This window comes from Megalops cyprinoides, chromosome 9 (genome assembly GCF_013368585.1).
Source record: "Megalops cyprinoides isolate fMegCyp1 chromosome 9, fMegCyp1.pri, whole genome shotgun sequence".
Lineage (NCBI taxonomy): Eukaryota > Metazoa > Chordata > Actinopteri > Elopiformes > Megalopidae > Megalops > Megalops cyprinoides.
The window spans coordinates 8,180,740-8,200,638 of NC_050591.1; the positions used below are offsets into that span (position 1 = coordinate 8,180,740).

The 19,899-nt window shown below is 41.8% G+C and overlaps 1 protein-coding gene across 6 annotated transcripts in view; it reads right to left on the reverse strand.

Moving 5' to 3' along the window:
* Window positions 1-3,827: 3,827 nt before the first annotated feature.
* The window catches only part of synrg (synergin, gamma), a 37,104-nt gene continuing 21,032 nt past the window's right edge, over window positions 3,828-19,899 (reverse strand). For 3 of the 6 annotated variants that reach the window (XM_036536151.1, XM_036536150.1, XM_036536147.1), the window contains 9 exons: window positions 12,385-12,945; window positions 11,037-11,200; window positions 10,464-10,517; window positions 9,845-9,941; window positions 9,223-9,371; window positions 8,958-9,068; window positions 8,276-8,311; window positions 6,236-6,268; window positions 3,828-5,305 (listed from right to left, as the gene is read on the reverse strand). In XM_036536151.1, the coding sequence (XP_036392044.1) occupies window positions 5,174-5,305; window positions 6,236-6,268; window positions 8,276-8,311; window positions 8,958-9,068; window positions 9,223-9,371; window positions 9,845-9,941; window positions 10,464-10,517; window positions 11,037-11,200; window positions 12,385-12,945 (1,337 nt within the window). In that variant the 3' untranslated portion in view covers window positions 3,828-5,173. The remainder of the gene's footprint in view (window positions 5,306-6,235; window positions 6,269-8,275; window positions 8,312-8,957; window positions 9,069-9,222; window positions 9,372-9,844; window positions 9,942-10,463; window positions 10,518-11,036; window positions 11,201-12,384; window positions 12,946-19,899) is intronic. The other 3 variants (XM_036536152.1, XM_036536149.1, XM_036536148.1) reach the window with 2 other exon arrangements.

Consider the following 19,899-nt stretch of genomic DNA (forward strand, 5'->3'; position numbering starts at 1 on the left):
AGCCTTCCCTATGTTTTTCCAAAACATTTGGCATTCTTCAAAGCAAGTGCTAAAACATTAATGGAATTCCTTATGAATTTTTGGACATAGTGTATAACTTTGCAGATCATTGTCTACTAAACAGCTAAGAATGGTAGCATTGAGTGTTTTAACCACACCGATGAGAGCACAATGAGATTGTTTTTAGTTAATGGAATTGCATTTAAATTGAAATGAAAAACATCTATTTTTGCCAAATGATAGCAAAAGTACTTTGAGTATAACCTAATGTTTGCACTTGTAATTAAGTTTCAGGGTCTCACCATATCAATCAGCTGATTAACAGTCAGGTGGAGGAGGCCTTAGATATATCATCAGTAACTGTGGTCACCTAACTGTCCTTTGTCAAAATTTAGCTGATTAGCCTGTCACCTGTGATGTGAATAAATAATTATGTCCTTTACTGATGAACCCATGCAGAGAAAGTAGAAGTTGTAGCACTTCTAAAATGTACAAATTGGAAATATAAACACATGAACTTCATTTCCATAATGCCCATTTCAGGAAAGATTAGACTATATAGTACAAATGATAGTGCCGAAAGTGTTTATATACAGTATGTGTACTCTCTGTTGCATCTGTATATCTGCTGTTCATCAGCAATGCACAATTACTTAACCTGCCTCTGAACTCTCCCAGTGTGTGCCTTTACTAAAATTTATGATCACCAACTTCATATGCAAGCCCCTTCCTCTTCATTGAGTGACATGCAATGATGTTACAAGAGTAGTGCTAGATCCTCATGTGCACAAAATGTATTTGCTGTGATGTTGCATCCATAAATAAATCTGACTTGATGCACAAGTAAATCAAATGCCTCTGTTGTGTATATTTTTCACTTTATTTCATAATCTGTTGATTTTTGTTCTTGGTTAATTTGAGGGCTTCATGCTTTGGAAATATGATTGCTGTACCCTGATTTCAGCACAAATGGTTTAGCACATATTCTGATTGTATTTAACAACTAAATGTATGGTTTGACACAAGTATAATCTTTTTGTAAGATGAACTGTAAATGTAATGAACTGTAAAAAAAATGACAAATGATTTGACACTTGTCCTTTTTGGCTTAATCTGTAAAATGAAACAATATCACAGACTAGAGACAGCTCTACTAAGAATGACAACTAAAAGTAAATAGTATATATTTTCAATGTGGAACTGGAATTTACTACATTCATTATAAAGAATGAATTGAAATAAAAGGCCTTCATTTGGAGGACTAAACCGAGGAGCAAATGCTTATTAGTACTTAGTAAAGGAAACTGAACTGGACCTGAATGAGCTGAATGTACCTGTTTGAACCTGAATGGAAATGGAACTGAATCTGAACTGAACACGTTGATCTGGGGAAGGAATTAAACTGAAGGAATTTATGAGGCAAGGGAACTGGATTGAGGTTGAATTGGTGGCAGTGACCCCACACCTGGTGGATGTTTGAGCATGCAAGGAGAATACATGGACTTAGCTTGTCTTGGCAGGCAGTATTTTAAAGAGTCTATCTAAGCGGCTCAAAACAGTACTTTGAAGAAAGGAGCACCCTATAAATGTCAGTCTGAGAGGACAATTAAGAGAACTCCTGAGGTAAACAAAACATAAAGAATAAGATATTCGCTGAAAGGTGATCAATCTGATATCTATGAGGTGATGTAGAAGGATAGAACTTTCAGCAAGCTTGGAATGAATGAGAAGACTATGCTTCAAAACCTAATCATATTGGCCGATATTTTACCTTGAGACTTGGAAGTGGAGGAAAATCAAGATGTCATCTCTTCAGATGAATAGAGCCTCTCTGAACGACCCATAATACCCTTGCACGACACATACTGATGACAAGGGCCTGGCACCGGATGCTGCATGCTGATGAACAGGCATGGACAGGAGAATAATTGCGAGAGAGGGAAATGATCATTAAAATAGCTGAGACACTGCCAGAGACGGGTGATGCCGAGGACCAAGCTGATGGATCTGCTGCTGAGCCTGATGATGGCTCCCATGATGAATTCTCCTGCCTGATGACTCTCAAATGCTAATTGGAGGAACACTGTGTACCTGACGCTTCTGCATCGTTTGACTGGCATCCAGATCCTCACAACACAGACGCTATCAATCAAAATACCATTTTAAATGACCAGATTAAACCTCCTTTGTCATTGTAGTCTTGTATTCAAAAACATGTACAGGTCAATATACAGCATGCACATCTCACTTTTAAATGGCTAATTTGTATGTGGTTCACAGAACTGTCAGGAAAAGAAATGTGAAAATGGGTTCTGGGCAAGGAAGAATCTGCATTTTGTGTTCAGTTTCATTTTGTCAAATAAATACATGTAATAACACATCTGTTATCTTTTTTTCTGACATGGACACAAAGCACAAAGCTCTGCACAGTGGGTAAAAAATTAACATAACAAATAATAGAAGGAATAATAGCAGGAAAATAAAACTTAAGGAGAAAATGATATAAGGTTACATGAATGTAAGTTTAAAAAAAAAAAAAAAAAGTCTTTAAGATTAGAGATTTAAATGAGGGCAGAGTGGGTGGCCCTAATAAAAGCTGGCAGGTTATTCCATAGAACTGGGGCCTGAGCCGCCAATGCCTTGTCTCCTCGAGTTTTAACATTTGTGGCTGGAATGGTGGGCAGCTCTTTTATTTAAGATCTAAGAGAATAATATATTATATAATATATGGTGGGCAGCTCTTTTATTTAAGATCTAAGAGAATAATATATTTTGCAAAATATATGCAAAATATGTGCAAATGACACATAACAGAAATTCAGACAATTCATTTTTCCCTACATTGCATCGGGAAAAAATAACGGTTATTACATTAATACACTGACAAGGTAACCCATATTTTATTTTTCCTTTGGGTATGCAAGGTTTTTTGAAAATATGGAAACTGTATGACCTGTGGTAGTTTCTTCTTGTGACATATACCATATGCCCTGGTATTTTACTGAAATTTTGAATGGGATACAATGAATTGTATAAATCCCTGTTTTATAGATCTAAAAAAACTTTGTTTTTACTAAGGATTTTTTTCTTGCAAATGGCAAAAAGCAGATAATATGAATTATATAACAGGTTTGTATAACATTAATATTATCATGTAAGTCTGAGGTCAAGGGAAAGCTCCTGACTCCAGGAAGCTTAAGTCAGGCTGAACTTTCTGTCAATAGGTCACGCTTCACTGTAATGCAAAGTGATTTGCATATTTTTACTTATTTATATTGACATGTACTAGAAATTAAATGAATGCATAATAGTGAGTTAAGCATATGTATGGCGTATGGTTCATCTCATGTTTCGTCTCATTTGGTCAATGTTTATGTTAGAGACATTAAGCATTTATCTAGCTCAAGTGTTATTCTGAATATATGCATCTGGTAAACTGGCTGGATTGTGTAAGCCACCTCAAATATATACAATACAGTAAATATGTGAATGTTGTACATTTGCATTTTACATTCTTTGAGTCTGAACTTGCTTTTCTTTGCTTTCCATCAGTGTACATTTTCTGAACATTAATACAGCTTAGAGCATGAATGGACAATGTTGATCCTCAACATCCCAGCAGTTTCGTCAACTGTCCTTCAAAGAAAAATCTAACAGATCTTTTACACGTACTATTTATCTATTGCAGATCATTGACGTGATTTAAAAAAGTTGTCTTAGCTCTATATATGAACAAATTTACTTGCATGGGATACACTGAGAATTATTTTGATGAATGACTGAAATTTTATTTTGGAGTATATTTTACATTTACTTCACTTAACATCACTCCACAATCATTACATTTAAAATACTTTCACATATAAATGCAATCCACAGTCAAAGTGCCGACACATTGGAATTCTTAATCATGCTACAATCAATACAACTACGTTCATACCCAAATTCATCCCCATTAAAAGCAGTATGAACACTGGCACTGTGAGACAAAAAGGCAGACAGACATCAAAAAAGCAGACTCCCTTTTAAATATCCACAACATTCTTAAAATACCTCATAACCGCAGATCACAAAGAACTGCACAAAATCATTTAAAAGACACTCAAAATATGCTGCAGCTCAATTAAAATGTGAACAGCTGTGGAATATGTGAAAAAAGAAGAAATTCCACCAGTATGTTGTTATTGCTCTGATAAAATAAATAGGAAGCAAGTAGAAAACAAATCAAACTTTAGGATATTTAAGTACCTTGCAAAGACTTAAACTTAAAAACAATCTGGCCGCAAAGTGTTTATCCTTATCTTTAATGAACAAAATTATGCAAGTGTTGTGTTTCAATTTCATACAAAGCATTACGAGTTCAAATTAACACAGTGGTCTCTGAAATAATTTTCAATCCATAAGCAGCAAATAACTTTAGCTGCAACCGTTCCCGTGAATCAATAAACTGCGCAACCGAGTACAAATGCGTCGGAGTTATTAGTGTGCTCTACATTGCTTTTTGTCTCAAGGTTAGTCAGCCTTCTCACCCATATCCACTCCACTATTCACAGACAATCAGTGTTATTCCACGGATTACAGACATTTTTATTTTGATTTTGAGGCAGAAAGAAAAAGTTTTCCTTGTGGTCAAAGCTCCTGTTCCTTTGAAAGGCCAGTCCTTCATCTTCTTGTCATCATTTAGGGCATGCTTCAAGTATTGTCCTCTCAACCGACTCAAGGTACACCGTGTCCTCCGTTTCAGCTATTCAGGGCGTTCTCCACATTGTTCTGGCCATTTTGGCAGCTCAGTAACTGACCGCTGGCAGATACTGCCATGAAGTTAATGCACCTTGTGAGGCTGACCGCAGACCTGTATTCTTCAGCAGTCTATGGCAGCAAGTCAAAGAATGACACCATTTACATGACATATATCTGTACCTTCATATATAAATCATTACATTACAATAATATTACACTATAATACATAATGATGCTAAGCCTTGTATTTGAACAAACGAGCAGACGTGGTTGATTATGGTCTTTTTTGAAGACAGGAGATCTCTGAGAGGTAAAGGACAGGAACTAACATGATTTTCAGTGGTTATTCAGTGTGTGAGGTTTGCAAGGACAAGGCCAGGACACAGCGGTTTGATTACCCGGTGCCCCTGGCCGCATCAGCAGTTCAGGGCTCTCAGAGCAGGTCAGGTAAGATAAGGCCCGGCGGTTTGGGCTCCACGCAGTTGATCCAGAAATTGGCACAGCTGGCATGGTACTGGTGGCCCCCGTACGTCAGCTTGAAGTTGTCCGTCTCCGAGTTAAAAGCCTGCCAATGAGTCATGACAGACAGGGAATGATGATCAATGAAAACATGATTTATGAATAATGTTATTTAGGTATACTGATGAGTCTTCAAGTGCACTGATCGCCAAAAGTATTCAAACCATTAATAAATTGTAATAAAACATTATTTCAGAGAGAAGAAAATGTAGAGAAAGTATACAGAACTTTTTCCCAAAGAAAAATTTTTAACATTGTACTTCAACACTACACTGAGCTTAAATTTTACATGTTCTTCAAAAAGCACATTATCAGTTTTATTCCCATCCCTGTAATCATAATTTTGCACATTCTTATTTGACTTGCAGACCATTTGCTTCCTGTTGCCTTTCATTAAGACACTCCACCTCTTAATTCCTCCTGCTACTTGAGATTTCAACATTTCTGTCTGTGTGCTTCTTTCTTCACTTCAAACCACTACATTGTGACAGCAAGTCGAGCACCATTTTGACCTCACTATTTTGGTAAGACTTGGATGCCAGCTTTACATTATTAGTCTGCATGTGAAGCATCCAAGAGTATTGTCATCTATGGTGATTTTTATTTTTCAGTGAGATTTGATTTGGTTTATTGAAACGGAACACCTAGTGAAGAAACTGTAAGGGAGTGCTGAAGAGGAGCATGCAGGGGTCTGCTGTAGGTTAATAGCACATTTAGTGATCTGAAGTTCAAGAATAATATGCAAAAGAAATATGAGACAGCCATATCAATCACGTTTGATGGTGTTAATTTGACAATAAAAGAGATAAAGTTAAAGTTAATGACAGACCCTCTTTGGACCCAGAGCCAGAACCGTCCATACATTCAGAGACAAAGAGATCTCCTGTTAATGCAAGGCTTAATGCCTACTGAGGAAACCAGTCAAACCCTTGAAAGACAGACTATTCAGAAACAAAAGAGAGGACGGCATATTTACCCTTAACCTCTTTCCAGTGCGTTTTGCCAGAGCCTGCAAATAGCACAAGAAATGAAGCACTTTCCTGTATAAGGCATCGTCCTGAGTCAGCATTTAGTAACTAAGCAGTGAGCTATCCTGTACACCAGGCACTGTAGAAATGCTGAAACACCCAATCCCAGAGATGCAGACCCCGAACATTCCAAGAAAGGAAGCTCCCTGAAAAAGGTGCCACCTAAAACAAGGATGGGCAACTTTCATGTAGGAGAGGGCCACAAAACTGAAAGTAGGGGCAACTCGTGTTTCTCACACACATTGAGTCTCACTGCTTACACTTACACACAGTACAAGTAAGTGATACAGTTCACACAATTCTGCCTGCTCAACAAAATCTCAGAAAACATGCTCAGTCACATTCTTAATCTTCTAGACCTAATCAAACTGCCACAGAGTAAAGATAGATTCACCTCGAAAGATGAATCTCTTAGCTTTAACGTGAGGACACAGGTATGATTAGACTTCACACAAACAGCAATCAGGAGAACATGTGGAGAACTGTGGCACCACTATTTCAAACTCTTATGTATCAAACAGATGATCTACAGACCGCAATCTGTGGGCCGCAGATTATTGTGTCTGTGTCCCTGTTGCCCATCCCTGATTCAACACACTAGGTAAAAGAAAAGATCCGGGAGAACAGGTGCTGTTATTCTAGACCCTGTGGAAAGGACAGGCCCCAGAAACAAACAGAAACATTTCAAGCCCAATCCAGGTCTCTCAGCAGACCACGTTATGTGACATCACTGGAGTAATCAACAACACTCTCTATGCAGTTCAGTTCCAAAGTTCATGAGGAGGGACAAATATATCTGTGAAGAGCAAAATGCCACATCCAAACTAGAAATTCTTGGAAGATTATATTTAAGACATGTTTTTGGGTTTCATTTGGCTCAGGAAAAATTTTCCATCCGCATACATACACTTGTCATTTACTTGTGAACATGAAGATTGCTTGATGCTGAATTAAAAGCATGTGGGAACAACTCCACTGGTCCTGGAAAACTACAGAAAGTCACTGTTTTACCTCATCTTATGTAGGAGAAGCTATTGCTCTCAATGTACAGAGAACATCATTCACATTATTCTCAGCGATCATCCTATTTTGATATCAAACTTTTTTAAGTTGTGTGGTCCGGGAGACTGCAAAATCACTGGAAAACTTCAGCCTACTACACTGTTTGGGTCTTTTTTGGTCTGTCTTTAGCGATCCCTGCTAGTGGCTTCATAATCACCGATGATCACAATTTCAGAGAAATTTTTATAATTTATACAGTACATTTGTATACATTTATACAGTAAACTACAGTTTACAGGTTAATAAAAATGTACACTGTTTAATCATCAATTAAACACTATATGAAAAGCTATATTAAGCACACATTGAACAGATAATGCAATGGAGCGATGAGATGTCAGGAAGGTCCTGACCATCAGTGAAGTGCAGAGGAAAAGAGAGAAGCACATATCCTGAAGCTGAGTGGAATCCATACTGCAGGCATGATATACAAATAGGGTTCTCTTTCCTAAACTATGATTCCAGAACGCCCCCAGTACACACCCAACCACGAGATGCAAAAATGACACATCTGCTCCTCAGAGGCTGTTCCTGCCGCTGGGCTCTGCCCTCACTAACATTACAGAGTAAATTACATTGCTTATGTAATTCAAAGCTATGTGGCTTTACTGTTGATTGGAAAGGTCAGCTTGCTTCACTACATGTTTGCGGAAAAATGAAGGCAAATGTTCAAGCAGGGTCCCCTTAGTATTGCCAATTGATTCTTTGAGATTGCTACATGAGTTTGAACAGAATGGAGTGTGATTGGGTCTGTTGTTCTGGAATTATAGGAACAGAGTCTTCCTGCAGTGTGAACAGAGCAGAGGAAACAGGTGCATTGTGGTCATTTTTGCAGCCCACTGTGTCTCCCCGTGGAAACAGAATCAACCCCTCAGGCCCCTGTGATCACTGCTTAACATTTTTGGAGAGAAGTCACCCATTCATACGTTTTTAAAGAGACGTCCGGGCTTTTCGTCCTTCCTCTGTAAAGTGTCCACAGCCAAAGAACAAATTACTTTCAACCACACTTTGCCACATACACCTGTATATGTCCTGTACTATACCAAAAACTCAACTATAACTTTTCACAGCTTGTGGTTGTGAGATTATAGGTCTGTTTTATAATGTCTTAGTGCATGTGCATCCATGTGAGTGTCTGTGTAAGTGAACACTGAGCACCTACGTGTGTGTGTGTGTGTGTGTGTGTGTGTGTGTGTGTGTGTGTGTGTGAGACTGTGCAAAAGCGTGAGTGTGTGTGGGTGAGAATGAGGGTGTATGCATGAGTGTAGGTATGTGTAAGTGTGTGTCTCTGTGTAAGCGTATGTATATTTGTGCGTGCGTGTGTGTGTGTGTGTGTGTGTGTGTGTGTATGTCTGTCTGTCTGTCTGTGCAAAAGTGTGAGTGCATGTGGGTGAGAATGAGGGTGTGTGCCTCTGTGTAAGTGTGTGTGTGTGTGTGTGTGTGTGTGTGTGTATATTTGTGTGTGTGTGTGTGTGCGCGTATTTGTGTGTGTGTGTGTGTGCGTATTTGTGTGTGTGTGTGCGTGTGTGTGTGTGTGTGTGTGTGTGTGTGTGCGTATTTGTGTGTGTGTGTGTGTTTGCGCGCATGCGTCTGTCCCAGCGGGTGTACCTTGCTGCGCGAGTCCACGTTGAGCAGGCACACTCCGCAGGCCAGCTCCTTGGCATTCTTGATGCCGTGCCTCAGGATGCAGGAGGAGAAGTCCAGGGAGTTCTCATCGGGCTGTGGAGAGAGCCGCACCGAGACACAAACACCTCTCAGTCTCCCGCATGGCGGCGCCACAAACCATGGTACGTATCGTAAAACTGGATATCGACCCGCAGGACCCAACAGTCCTCTGAAACGACAAGTGTCAAGTGCTGTGGGAGCCACTCACGGTCAGGCTGGCCAGGGACATGAAGCCCATCAGGTTGTTCCACACACGGCTGATATCCTTCAGCAGCTCCTGCAGTTTCTCTGAGCACACAGCAGTGGCCTTAATCCCCAGCTCCACACGCTTGGTGACACGGTACACCTCCACCACGCCTGGGAGAGGAGAAACAGGAACACAGGGGGAGACAAAGGGAGTGTCCAGATTCATAAATATTGCCGATGCATTTCCCCCGTTTACACATAGACAACTGTAGGGTTCAAAGGTCACACAAAGAAAAAGGGACGCTGCACGTACGACCAAGGTAATGATAAATGACCCGGAAGGAATGAAAATAATCTCATAATGACCCTACCCTTCAATCTATCTCCATCTGAACAGTAGCATTCCACTACACTGAGCGCTTTTTCAACAGTAACCCTACATTGTTCTGGAATTACAGCCTGGTACAGCAGATTTCACAGCTGTATTTTCTGAATGCTCACTATGACACACGTGCCGTTTGCAGCTTGCTGAAAGCAGGCACAGAAATCCCATTCCCCAAAGCATACCTGGCGAAGCATTCAGCCTAGACATTCTGAGAGGCACAGATAGAACAGTGCACGTGACGCAGTACGCTCTGCCTTACCCAGCAGGTACTCCATGCCTTGCGCAGACTGGATCACCTCGGTGCAGATGGCTGAGCTGCTGATGCCGTTCAGGGTGTTGTTGGCCGTGCTGATGACCTGCAGACATTACAACACGTTCGGTTAGCAGATGCTCTTATCTAGAGTGACTCACACCTTACAGTTTTCACATGCTACACAGCTGAGCATTTACTGAGGCAATCTGAGTACCAGAACGGAGCACTAAAATCAAGCAATTTTTACACCAATAACAAATAAAAATCAATCAAATTTCACTTGCTAAAGGGCAGTGTTAGACTACAAATTGTCACAAAGCGCTGAACATGTAGCATAGTGGATTTCCCAGAGGGGATCAAAAATCAGAAAACCCCGAGTCAATTTAGACAAACACTGACGCTGGGAAAAGGTGAAAACCAGTAACAGGAATGACAGAACCAGCAACCCCCTGGCTTAGGAGCGCTTAGGAGCGCTGCAGGAGCTCTCTGTCTGCAGGCCGAGAGGAGAAGTGAGGGGTGGGGCAAGGTGTCTGCTGCAGCACTGGCCAAACTCAAGCGTGAGCGACAACCACAGGAGAGGCGACCATGTGAAGAGAGAGAAAGGAGTCAGTAGAAGCCATCCTACCTGCAGGGCGCTCTCCAAACACCTCTGCCACTCGTACGCATACCGCTCGCTCTCCTGAAAGGCAAGAGGTGGAAACAGTGAGCGCTAGAGGGGTTCCTTTTAGGGGGAAACCCGAGAGTAAGAGAGGGTAACATTAAACCTACTGTGAGTGGGGTGGGGTGAGAGGCGGGGTCTGCCCATGGGGTCGGGTCTGGTCTGGGGGCAGGGTCTGGTTAGGGTGGGGTGGGGTGGGGCCTGGTCAGGGTAAGGGGCAGGGTCTGGCCAGGATGAGGGGTGGCGTCTGGTCAGGAGGCGGGGTCTGGTCAGGGGGCGAGGTCTGGTCAGGGTGGGGTGGGGTCCGGCCAGGATGAGGGGTGGGGTCTGCTCAGGGTAAAGGGTGGGGTCTGGTCATGGTGGGGTGGGGTCTGCTCAGGGTAAAGGGTGGGGTCTGGTCAGGGTAAGTGGCAGGGTCTCGTCAGGGTGAGGGGCAGGGTATGGTCAGGGTAAGAAGCGGGGTCTGGTCAGGGTGAGGGGCAGCGCCTGGTCAGGCTATGGGGTGGGGTCTGGTCAGGGGGCGGGGTCCCCGCAGCTCACCTCGACCTCTCCGGTCAGGTCCTTGTACTTGTCGCGGATTACGGGCAGTGCGGGCTTCTCGTTGAGGGTGTTGGAGCGGTCGCGGAAGGGCTGCTCGAAGGCGGGGGAGGGGGTGGAGCGTGCAATCTCTTTGTCCCCCAGACTGTGGCTGCGCCTGTGCGAGCCTGCCCAATGGGAGAGAGGCATTTTCACTCGTGTACACAACACTGCACCCATCACAATTACTGCAGTAGCAACAGAAATCGCATGAAATCGTAATAAGAAACAATAAGAAATTATACAACAGTAAATAGTTATATGATCTCTTCTGTGCATACATTTTCCCCCTCTTTCATTTCCAATTCACTAAAACATTACATACAAACACCTATTTACAATACTGAGTATCAAGACATGAAACACATTTGTAATTTATAAAGAAGATTACAGTTGTCAAGGGCACTTGTTGCAAACTATCCACAAATTGGATTAAAACTGGAAATTGGGGCATGGCAGAGAAAGGGGGAAGACATGAAATAGCATTTCATTTGATTAGTCCAATTTCACCAGTATCAAGTTATTTCTGTAATTTCATTACTTGGTGGAAGTGTCAGTGAACTGCGCGTTTAATTTAACACCGGGAAATGGTTACAATAATGAACACTTCAGAAAGGAATGCAGTTAAGTTTCTGCCTGAGGATATATGGGGATATTTCACATTTACATTTACATTTATTTATTTAGCAGACGCTTTTATCCAAAGCGACGTACAAAAGTGCATACAATAAGTTATTTTAATCTATTCACTTTCAGCTTGTCCTCTGACAGACACAGTGGTCTACACTGATCTGTCTTTCAATTGGCAAAGTATGTAAAAAAAAAAAAAAAAAAAGAATTAGCTTGGCTTCAAAGTGGTATTTCCCAAAGGGAAATGGTTATTGTTGTTATGGTGCTTCCCTAACACACATAATAGAACATGTTTCTTCTCTATTACTGTGTCAATAGCTCCAGAAAGGTAGAACTTATAATATAGCATAAACTGCAACCACCTGAGTTTGCTCTGCATGTAGCAGTAGGCTTGCCAGTGTCTGCATGTGTGCAGTAATGGTTACAGAATTATCAATGATTTCGTGAGCAGAAGCAGAATAATATGAGTTACACACAACCAGCGATTAATTCAACAGTCCTTTCTCTATGGTTCATATTTAAATGTGCAACCACAATTCATTCAAGATTCATTCAAGATCATAGGAGGGAATGTATCTCTAAAATTAATTTATTACAATTGCTTTGTGAGCTTTAAGATACGATAGTGAAATTCTGCTCCTATGACAAATACCTAAACGAAAGGAAAACAGGCCATAGTCACCTTGCATGGAGAGGTCAAAGGTTGCCAGCTCACTCTTGATCATCTCTTCACTGGACTTTACCTTCGCCTGTGAGCTGGCCTTGAGGAAGTCAAATTTGCCAAATTTAGGTTTCTCCCCCTGGAAGGCCCCAAACTCATCGGCACCTTCACTCTGTATACTCTCAGTGCCTGGGTCAGCTTTGCTTGGATGGGGATCTGATTTCTCTGATACAGTGCAGGCGAAATCCCCGAAGTCATCGTCCTCGTTGGCGACCGCTTCCTCAGACGACCCAAAGTTGGCAAAGGCCTCAAAGGTGGCATCCCCGGAGGGGCCGTCCTGTATGGGGAATGTGGTGACCTTGGCCAAGGTGGTGTGGGTAATGTTCTCCGAGCTTCCGAAGGAGGTCTCCTTCCGGTGCACAAGGGCCGAGGAAGGCAGGCCATCCCCATCCGTAGCCAATGCCCCTACCTGTGCCTTCTTGCCCTGATTGGCCGAGGAGTCCTCCTTGTCCGACCAATCAAAGCTAGCCAGACTGCTCACTGTGGACGTACCGAAGGGGTCGAACTTCAAGTCATCAGCCTCTGTAATGACAGCAAAGATAACAGGAACCATTCCTAATAAAGACAGAAAAACAGAGCTGGCCCTCTAATTGTACCCACCAACCCATCTGGCTGCCCATGACAACGTACTGGAAGCAGCTGTGAAAAGGCATCAAAGCAGTCAAAAGGACTCAGTAGTCATCCACTTGGTATTTGCCTACCACTGTTTTTTCCCTTAATTCATTGAAAAGTGTTAAATGTGTTACATGTGAAAAATGTAAGTTCTTGAAACACGAGGTCCTTTATTTACTAAAATAAAAATAACATGGCTTGTGTTATTTAAATATCACTGTGTGGTTTGCCTACACTGTTTAAAAAAGCCTGAGAACAGTAATAATTCTGTTCCAGTGTCTTATATGCAGTTGATTCTTACATAAATATTTCTTATAAGCAGAGTATGTCATCATTCTTGACACAGACAAGATTTTGATCCTGACTGGTGTAATGTTAAACCTAATAAAAATACCACATTGGCTTTACAAAACTGACACTGCAAAAACCCGGCTAATTTTTTGACCTGTTATCCAAAGGTTAGGTGAGTATCTTGCCTCTGGAGAAGGCCTTTCTCACCCTTACTTATGCGTGGAAGGCTTTACATGACTGATAGCAGGTGAGAATGAAGCCTGTGCTGCATAGCGTCCCCCAGGGTTCACCTTTATGGTTAAATGATTTACTAGTATCGTTACATAGGAAATACTGTGCGCACACAATATTGTGCATGCTACCTCACCTGGTTGTATCAGGTAGGGAACATCAGAAAGAAGGCATGAGACAATACATCCAGCTCGAGATACGTTACGATTTGTAAAAGGGAATTCATTATAGGGTATTTTTTCTAAACAATATTCCCACGAGAAATAATGCTAATAAAAAAACAAAAAAAAAATAAGATTACTGAACAAGATCGCATTTTCTTTCCTTTTTCACATATCAACCCCTTACCCATGCCAATATTCATGGTATACCATGGGTTTGAGTGCCATATCGCTTTTATAAAACCAATCCATAACTAACTGAATTCTACTTAGTTAGAATCTACATACCGTGAGAAGACAGACCAATATTGACATGTTATATTGATTACATGAAAATGCCAGTGAAAGTAGGCTAGTACCCAACTTGTTATCGTTCCTATCATTACCTAAATGGTGCTGCAGGAATCACTAGCAAGCCAATGAATGACCTAGTTAATGCAGTGGCTTTTAAGACATCTTTGTTCATTTCACAGACTATTAACATCACAAAGCAGAGTTTACTTACTGTCTTACTACATAAACTGGGTTACTCCTGGCTCACTAATTTGTCTTCGAGGTATGTATTCAGGGCCAGAAAACATTTCATTTCTGATTTCTTGAAGCACTAAATTACAATATTTAGTCTCATGCCTACCAGTATGATAATGAGGATTATGGAAAAATCAGGTCAGAGCTGGTCAGAATCTTCAAAAATGATGGCGCCAAAACACAGCTTTTCCTCAGGAGCAGAACGAAGAATTAAAGGGAAGACACAGGATGACACACGCTCGAGATAAAGGCACAATTTGTCTGTTTAAAAAAGCCTATTTGTGCCTCTCCAGAACGCTTGACAGTACCTTCTTTACCACAGACTGTGTGTTGGGAGCTGCATGTTGGCGAAGCATTGGAATGGTGATAAAACGATAGCCAGAGCTGAAACAGGGGTTCCTGCGCACCCACCTAGTAACAACTGTAACAATGACTTGTCTCAAGTCTAACACACAGGGCTAATGAAGAGACTAAAAGCTCTACATGAGTGTTTCTCAACCCTGCCACTGGGGACAGACTCCCTGTGAGTGCTGGCTTTCATTCCACCTGGGCTCTCAGTTTATTAACTGCTGAATGAGTACTGATCAGAATTTGAATAAATACATGCATTTATTTATATCTAGTCTTATACAATTGTTTGTGAATGAAATAGGCAGTTAGAGATGTGTTTATACCAATATAATAAAAAGCTGTTTATACAACGTGTTTTGCTGAATACATGCCCCTTGAACAAATTTGGTACAGCTGTCCCAATTAAGTTTAATTAGTTGTTCAATTTCTTGTTAAAGGCCCTGCTGAACAGCTAATTACTCTTAATCAATGAATACATCTATGGGACTGAAATGAATAGAAACAACATGCAGAAATATCTCTCTGTTAGTGCTGGCACATTTGCAGTGGCACATATTTGTAACAGAGAACCGACAGCAGAAAAACAGACAAAGTGAACTGAAGTCAAATACAGATCAATATTCGTTTAACAGCTCAATCGAACCTAATAAAATGGGAGCTCAGCTGGAATAACTAGCATACGAAGGGGTCTCCAGGATGAGGATTGGGAAACGCTACAGCAAAAGCACAGTAAAAGGAGTCTAACAGAACAGAAACTGGATGGAGAGATTGATTAAAAGCAAATCTGTGCCCTTCTCCACACAGAAAGTTATGAAAGCACGTCATAACTGATCAGGACTTATAATGGAGGTGGGGCTCCAGGATCATTCATTAAAAAAATCAGACTCGGTGATAACTGTGTAGTTAAGTCCCTTTTCTGCCCATGCTGCATACTTCGTGAGTGTTTGCAGTTGACTGAAGTACAAATGCAGACTTGTATGCCGAAAAAGCAGAGGTTCGAGTGTGGTGAGGGTAATTGGGGGCGGATACTGAAACCGAAGGTGCTAACATGAGAAGGAACCAGCAGAACGCTAGTCAAACTCAACTGTCCATTCAACTGTCCATTCAAAGGAAAATAAACAACACAAAGGCATTCACACTTTCTGTAGGATGCTAGCTTCTGTGTATGCATATTATATACAAAGTCCAAGAAGATCACTTCAAAACAAATGTCTTCGAAAAAAAAAAAAAAAACATTTTTGGCCTTGATAGTCTTTGAGAGTTGTTCCTTTTCACCATAGATTGTAACTGAGTGCACCACTGTAATAATGTAATTAACAGGCATACATATGCACTAACACCCACCCACCGACATATTCACGCAAGCACACATGCTCGCACGGACAGATTTGTGAAATTGACAAGGATCTAATGCAGGAAGCAAAAGTGTTTCAAATATGATTTGAAAGAGGAAAATGAAGACGGTACGCATTTCAGCTATACCAATATTAATATTTATTATGACAACAGGAGAGAAAGAGAGAAAGATCACAAAATACCGTGAGAAGACTATTGTTACAAGAGAGGTTAGCCAAACTAACATTTAAAAAAGTAAGGTATACAAGAGCATGCAGCGTCATATAAAGGACAAACAAACAGCAGAATCATCTGAGGGGGAGAAAAAAGAAGATACCCAAGAAACCAGAAGCAGAAAGCAGAATTGAGAAGGCACATTCACAGACAAAAATTAGTCGTTTTTTGATAGAAGTTACACTGTAGTCGTACTGACAGGGAGAAAAGCAACAGGTTGGTAGAAAGATAATTGAATCATACATAAAGCATCAGAAAGCCAAAAACTGAGAAAATTGAAGTGCACGTTCAAAGCCAGGTGTTGTTAACCCTTTGAGGACCTGAATGGCTTCACTCTTTACTTCTCACATTAAGGATACTTCAAGCTTACATGTATCCATTTTCATAAAATCAAAGCTGGGCAAAAATCACCATGGGCACTTGAATGATGTTTACTTTGGATGGAGGTAATCTCATTGCGTTTTCTATCTGGTTCTACCAGGTTGCAACCCACAGGCTCAGAATTAATAAAATGTAATTACAGTAAATTAGAACAACCCATAATAGCCAATATACCATTTGAATGTGACCCGATAATTCTAATTATGCTGTATCTAATTCTTCTGCGTCAGTATGTTTCAAGCATTAAATAGCTGATATGTAAGCAAATATCACTCTTTTTATAAATGAAAGAGTATGGATATGCAATAAACTGCAATAATCAAGCACTCAAGGGGTTAAAGAAAACAAATAAGAACAATCCCATAACAGCACCTTAGAACAGCTTGGCAATTTGTATAACAGGTGCAGGAGAAATTTAAAGAGACAGTATCCTTTGTGCCGCTGTCATGCACATCCTGTGTGCACAGACTATGTCAATCCTCCTTACGTGCTTCAGACTGTCGCCAGACAAAGCTGTGCAACTCAGCGCATATGTAACTGTCCACTGTATTTCCCATACACATTCTGAAAAGTATCTTTCATACTGAACTGGCTGACGCATGAAGGAGGATTCGGTCAGTCAACATACATTGAAAATAAATCGGAGCATATATCCTGTGATAAAAATAAACATAATATATATATAGTATATGTATATAGAATTATAGAGATAAAACTTTTATGGTTTGATATGCAAACAAAATGGCATCTTAGAATAAGTTCTTGTCAATTTCACAAACCGAAGTCCACAGACACGCTGCAGTTAGGAGGCAAGGCAAGAGGGACTTTATCCCGCACTGTGTGCTCCCACAAAGCCACACAGACTCTTTCTGTATCATATACCTGAATGCAAACTACAAACGCAAAGGCTTAGTGTGGATTTCCGCTCCAAAAAGAACAGAAAGCCAGAGGGAAAGAGATACTGTCTCTTTAAGGTTACAGATCAGAAATATGGAGCAAGAAATGGCGAGGATTTAACGCCCGTAAGCCTCCACCCATTCTGTGGGCTAGCTTACGGAGCTCTAAGCATAAGCACACAGGGCGTGTGAGGACCAGAAAAGGGATTTACCATATTTTTTACCTTAGATGGTTAATCCTAAACTGTACTTTCTATGACCCATGTATTCCCGGTCCCCCGTGTTTACTTGTGTCTTATGGTGTGACACACGCGGGCAACTGCAAGCCCTGATCAAAGCAACTCTCACTCGGCCGACAAGCAAAGAGATGCGTCAGGATGTAGAAATGCACACACACACACACACACACACACACACACACACACACACTTACTTCACTGAAAGTTTTTGGATGAGGACTCGACACACTGTGGGAGTGGACGCAAGCTCACAATGTCGAGTAATGGCAAAAAATGGAAACGAAAAAGGTGAATCAGAATTCATGCGAGTGGCCCGTCTAATGGAGTGAGGCCCTGAGGGAGGTGTACGCTGGAGCCTCCATGGACAGCAGCTCACTGACTTCAGGTGCAGCGCTGCAGGGACACAGGGGCCATCAGCTGCAGGGAGGCAGGAGCAGCGACAGTCTGCCGCTCAGAGTGCAGCTTTTTAATGTTGAGCTACACAAAAACAATAGTACACCTTTCATTTACCTGTCCCACTCACTTACAGAACTGCTCATGGAGTCACAAACCCCCCCCCCCCCCCCCCCTCTCTCTCCCTCCCTCTCTCCCTGTCCCACTCACTTACAGAACTGCTCATGGAGTCACAAAATCCCCCTCTCTCTCTCCCTCTCTCTCTCTCTCTCTCCCTGTCCCACTCACTTACAGAACTGCTCATGGAGTCACAAAATCCCCCTCTCTCTCTCCCTCTCCCTCTCTCTCTCTCCCTGTCCCACTCACTTACAGAGCTGCTCATGGAGTCACAAAATCCTCCTCTCTCTCTCTCCCTCTCCCTCTCTCTCTCCCTGTCCCACTCACTTACAGAGCTGCTCATGGAGTCACAAAATCCCCCTCTCTCCCTCTCCCTCTCCCCCTGTCCCACTCACTTACAGAGCTGCTCATGCAGTCTCAAAATCCCTCTCTCTCGCTCTCCACATTCTGCACACCTGTCCGTCACAAATGTTGCATCTTTCCAATGGACCAGAGGCTGTGAAGCTGTACACTGAAGCTAAAAACCAAACCGATGAAGCGCCACAACTGATATGCTTCCGCTTCACTGCTCTATTTTGAAACTTACGTTCAATGAAATTCAGAAAATGTCTAACAAAACACTGGTATTTGACCAAATCCACAAACACCACTTCCGGATGCAATGACAATATGAAGGAAGAGAAAGAGGTCACCTTTTGCCAGCACAGAGAAAGGTTTGCCATTTTCATCTGTTTATGTGTTTGACTATTGCTTGCACCATGCACGAATTAAAACTGCGTCCCTGTTTCCACAGTCACTAGAACAATGGGCATACAAACACTCCACTCGATCCTGTAGGGGGCCTAGGCTTCACTCCCAGAGAGGGTAAGTCTCAGCTGTTCGGGTCTGACTGAGCAGCACTGCAAATACAATTATTTCCGAGGAGAAATGCCTGGTGACGAAGAGCTTACACTGCGCTACCTAGAGGGATCTCTGGAACACTCTGCCTCAAGAATAAGTAATCTCATATGCATGGAACAGAACTACAGACAACCAGCTATGACAGTTACCGGCAATCCACAGATTGTTATAGTAGCCCGCTGCTTTCAATGACGTGTTCTGAACTACAACGCTTTTGGGCAAAGCTAGAAGCAGGTGTCTGTGTACACCCTGCCTCTTTGGAGCATCACTTCATACATCATCTGTGAAACACAAGGTGTTTCTTCAGGTGGCTGACGGCAGGTCTGACAGCACACAGGCAAACTGGGATCAGTGGATCCAAAGTGCAAGCTATACTGCGGTAACAATACGGTATCCTACTCCACTGCTCTCAGCAGCCACAGGTGAGCAGGAGGAGAAAAGGTGTGCTTTAAACGGGATTTAGACATCTGAGGGTACACCATAACACTGCTATATCTACCAATACTGATGGCAACTGATTCTCATGAATCCTTAAAATAACATATCATGGACCAAATTTATATAAAAAAAGACCGACCAATACTGCTAAAAGATGAAAAAATATATACATTTATAAATATGCGATAAATAATGCAATAAATAAATAAATGAGTATAGATGTAAAGAATCTGATGGGAACACATGGTTTTGCTGGGTTTCATGGAATGATATGAAGTGTGCTATGCTCCATCGTTGTAAAAGCACTCGGCTGACATTGGGGGGGCACTCGGTGTGACCCATTAAGGGGTACCGCTGGCGGGCCCGGGA